Genomic DNA, 4,789 nt, shown 5'->3' with positions numbered 1-4,789 from the left:
AATAGACACTGAAACTCTTTTCACTATTATCACTTTTAATATTTTTATCACTAGAAAAAAAGGCAAGAGTTAGAAGCAAAACTCCATCAAGAAGAACAGGAAAGGAAACGTATGCAAGCTAAGGCAGCCCAGGTAAGTTGAAATGTGAGCAGGTAGGCTCCTCACATTTCATGCTACTCTTTATATATAAATAGATGTAGATGTGCGCTGCTTTGATTATTTATCATTTGGAATGGTCCAATATATAAATTTGCAGGCTTAGCTTAATATGGAAAACTATAAACATACTTTTACAGACAGAAAGTAAAAGCTGAGCAATTCTTTAGGGTTTTTAAAATTGTGGGCTTTCGATCAGCTTTTTTTTTTTTAATCAATGACTAAAAACTGTCAGCGACTGTATACATAATATAATACATAATCATCTAAAACTTTTCACATTACTCACTCTTGGAAATGTTTGAAAGCCTCATTCAGCATCCTGCTTGTAAGTGCTTTCCTTTATTGGTGGCCTCGAGACACCAGGACAGTAGCTGAGGTAGTGGGCTGCCCAACAGGTGGTGATCCATACTAATTTACAAAAGCCACCATATAAGGAAAATGAGCTCTGTTCATTCCTAGCCTTGAATTTGTATCCCATGCAGTGACCACCAGTAGAATAGATGAGGCAGTGTGAATTCACAGAATCGTTGAGTTTATAGATACCAACTAGAACTGCATTTCTAGAAGATATAGCCACATTTCTATATCCAACAAATCTTACAGGCTAAATAAAATACTTGTGTTTATAACTGAAGACCCTCCCCATGTGAGCTTAATAATTCAAATACCTCTCGTTTATTGCCCCTCCCCTTCCAAAGTCTTTAAGTTTCATAACATTTACATGTATGTTTTCTCATAATATGAACCCAAGAAGCAGGTCCTGATTCCAAAACAATTAGGAGAGGAGGCTCTGCAGTTCACGTTGTGGCCAGATGCCAACAGTGTCCTGGGCTCACTTCATAAATGTGCTCGCAGGACTATAAACATCTATTATCTCATCTTTGGTACCTTGTCTGTTTTTTCCAATGCTTCCCAGAATTCTTCATTGACTTAACATATTCTCTTTCTATTAAACCCGATATATTTTCTTTCTCAAATATTTACCTTCTGATCAGTTTGTATGTATTTTTTACCTCTCTGTGCTTTCTGAGTTATATAGTCATGTGGCTTTATTTTTGACCACCAACAAATTTTGAAATTACTTGATTTCTCTCCCCATTCCACTTTTTAGGGTAGGCAGGCCACTTTACTGTGCCTCTGTTTCCTCACTGATAACATGCAAACTTTAAAGTTATGCTTTATATACATTGTGGTGGTGAGTTCTATTGTACATGAAATACAGAATTAACAAGTTCATTATTTTATGAATTTAAAAAATTATTTTGTGGTAGTTTTGTTTTGTATTTATCAGGCAAAAAGTTGGGACCAAATCAGTTATTACTGATAATATATCAGTAAAGGTTTTGAGTTCTTATAGTGAACACTGTTGTGGTAGAACAGAGGCCGGAGTTGATACGTGGTTCCAAGTCTAACCATAATTTGTGTAGTCCTGGGCGAGATATGTAACCATTCAGAGCTTGGGATTTTACCACTGACACTGGTCTTTATTTTACATCTTCGTAATGTTGGAGAGATCGAACAAGAGAAAATATAATGAAAGCACTTAAAAATGTTAAAACTCTGCCACAGAAATATATGACAGCTCCTGGGAAGAATTTAGGAAGTTAAAATAGTTCACATTTTTTTTGTTTTGTATACTTTTCAAACTCACTGGCTTCATAGGTCTTCCAGAGTAGTAATTTCATGTTCATGGAATTATATCCATTCAGTTTACTGTGTATAAAGCATCGTTAGATGTGCGGGAATGTAGACCCTCCTGAGAGTAGGAATCCCTGTGTTCCTTTGTCACTGAATAAATTCTGTCCCCAAAGAATGCAGTCATTGTGGGAAGCATTAGTAATGATCTCAGGATGTCTTTTAACTAATCCATTGGTTCTGAGTGTTGGAGCTCCATCATCATTTCCTGAAGAACTTTAAAGTACTTTTAAAATATAAATTTCCCCAGCCTACAATGTTTAAAATCATGACGTCTGGAGAGGCACCTGACAATCTGAATTTTCTCATAAACTCCAGACAATTTTGATACATAGGCAGGTTTGAAAACCACTGTTGTAGACAAATACAGACGAACACAGACACACACTCACACACACATACCTGTGTATATGTATATAATTCTATTTTTTAAGGAAAGTTGAAAACAGCAGTCCTTGTTTGAAATCCTCAGTAATTGTTTGTGGAATTTCTACCATATTCAATTAATGTAGTTACTAAGCTTCTAGAGAAAAGGGCTTGACAACGTTCTCTGATGTACCTCCCAGTTCCTTTGGACGTAGATTTCCAGTTCCTTTTTCTTATTGCTAAGTGTATCAGTTTTTAAAAGAGGAATAAATTGTACTTTTGTCTCCAGCTGCTTTATGTCTAGTCCTGTTGTATATGCCGTGCGTGAAAAGAAGAAAATGTTGAAACATTGGTTTGGAGTTAGAAATACTGCCTTGAACTCATTAGATATAATTTAAGGACCAACCTCAAATAAGGAGATAAAAGTTTCCAGGCTAAGTGAAAGGACAGCTCTCAAATTTGAATCATAGCTTTTATTTCTACAGTATTAACTTTAGGCTCTCCTATTTTTCCTCGTTGCAGACTGGTCTAGAAACAAATAGACTTATCTTTGAAGATAAGGCAACTTCATGTGTTCCCAATGCAAAAAGAATTTTAAAAAGGAAGTCAAAACCACCAGAAAAGGTATGAGAAAAGAACCATTAATCAAAGTGCTGGTTATTACTTGGCGTAGTTTATGTGAAAACACTTATAAACCGTGTGGTCCTTCAAACTTGGATGAGTAAATCTCTTTCATTCTCAGTTTCTTCATTGGGAAAATGGGGATAAGTAATATCTAGTTCTAAATTTTCACCCTGACAGTGAGATTATATATATGAAAGTGTTAGAACTACATAGCACCGCACACATTATTTATTATTCAATATCGCATTATCTTTTGCACTTAAAAGTTTGTGTATATACATATGCACGTGTGCGCGTGCACACACACACACACACACAGAGTTTCTCTACTGAGACTGTAACTGTTGTTTTGTCAGGAAGTATTTTTTCTTTCCTAGCCTTTCCTAGGCTAGGATATGTGTTGACGAGTATTATTAGGAGCTCCAGACCATAATGCCAATAGAGATAAAACAAGCAGTAGCCCAGCAGTAAGCTGAAGTTTCAGGTTAGTCCTATATATAGCCAGCTTTTATCATCATGTGAGTAAAATGCTCTTCTTCTTTCTTTTCCATGCAGAGAGGTTCTAGGAACTATTTTGCTGCACAACCACATTATAGATTATGCTTGGGTGATATGCCATTTGTAGCTGGAAAGGTGAGTTGGTCGAACTCTGGCTTTTTTTGTACAACTTAGATCTTTGAATTAAATCCACTCATCTGCCTGTATACCTATAAACGGTGGAAATATTTTTCTGCTTTTTTACCAGTTGGATCATAGTGATGTGAGAATGAGATGAAGGAAAGTTTTATGGGACTGGAGGAGCAGGGAGGAGACTGGGGGGACACTTTAAAGCAGGTAGAGTATATGCAGAAGGGAAGTTATGAGCAAAAGCAGAGACTGTGGTTTGCAGAAGGTGTGGTTGCAGATAGGAAATAGTATATTTGTAGCCCTGTTGATCTGTATTTAGATAGAGATAGATATTTAAATGTAAAGAAGTCACATCCTCTTTGTCCTCACATGCTTATTACTTATAGGATTCATTCTCCAAGAAGCAGTCATACATAGACTTGAATCTTAAGTTCCTTTAGTGCTTAAAAATGTGGAGATGATAATTTTATCAAATATCAGCAAGTACTGGGTGATTTCTAAGGAGTGCTTAACACTGTGTTAGTTTATACCACTTTTTCATTAATGTTTGTGTTGCTGGTTGTTTCATGTATAGATGCCCTGAGTATCCAACTAGCTTGTGAATTTGAGAAGCTTGAGGAGTAAATTTAATTTTAGGTATTTATTTCTTTATTTTAACCCCACAGTAAATCCTCAGTGAAAGCTTAGGGAATGAACTATTTCCTGGCTTTCCCACTTGCCCTTTGTAGATGCGTGCGGCCAAATCACTTTTAAAAAGTTTTGTCGTTGGCTGTCCTTTACCCTAAATTTAACCTCTTCTTAGATTGCAGACCATCTTTTGACCTACCAAGGTCAAAAGGTTCATCTTTGAACCTTTGTTCCTAACCAAGGTTCTTCTACTTTGCCATAGAATCTTTGAGTTGGGCTGGAAACAGTTTCTCAAAGGATGACCATCTGCATCGGAATCACTGACTATGCATCTGAAAAAGCAGATTATGAAGCCGCACCACAGTTCTAAATCAACATCCAGAGTAATGGTCATGTACTCTGCCCAAATACATCTACCGATGAGACCTCATTATACCCTCAAACAGCCCTTCCCAGTTCTAGACAGCTTTATTTGAAAGTTCTTAAGTGAGATGAAATCTGTCACTCTAAATTCTACTCATTGGTATTTTTTTCTGCTCTCAGGGATCCACGTACAGACCAAATGAACCCTTAACTTTAGGAAAATTTTAAAACTTTCGAAGATAGCTGTATAGAATCATTGACTATGCATCTGAAAAAGCAGGTTACAAAGCCCCACCACAGTTCTACTAAATCAGAATTTTCTGGGTGT

At 36.4% G+C, this 4,789-nt stretch overlaps 1 protein-coding gene across 1 annotated transcript in view; it reads left to right on the top strand.

The window, feature by feature from the left end:
• LOC112061866 (centrosomal protein of 57 kDa-like) overlaps positions 1 to 3,711 on the top strand; it is a 14,213-nt gene extending 10,502 nt beyond the window's left edge. Inside the window, exons 5-8 of the mRNA XM_028500895.2 lie at positions 55 to 132; positions 2,743 to 2,844; positions 3,400 to 3,477; positions 3,590 to 3,711. Of these exons, the coding sequence (XP_028356696.2) occupies positions 55 to 132; positions 2,743 to 2,844; positions 3,400 to 3,477; positions 3,590 to 3,619 (288 nt within the window). The 3' untranslated portion in view covers positions 3,620 to 3,711. The remainder of the gene's footprint in view (positions 1 to 54; positions 133 to 2,742; positions 2,845 to 3,399; positions 3,478 to 3,589) is intronic.
• Positions 3,712 to 4,789: the final 1,078 nt, after the last annotated feature.

This window comes from Physeter macrocephalus, chromosome 16 (genome assembly GCF_002837175.3).
Source record: "Physeter macrocephalus isolate SW-GA chromosome 16, ASM283717v5, whole genome shotgun sequence".
Taxonomy (NCBI): Eukaryota; Metazoa; Chordata; class Mammalia; order Artiodactyla; family Physeteridae; genus Physeter; species Physeter macrocephalus.
Note: the sequence above shows the minus strand (reverse complement) of the source record. Positions and strands in the feature narration are given on the sequence as shown.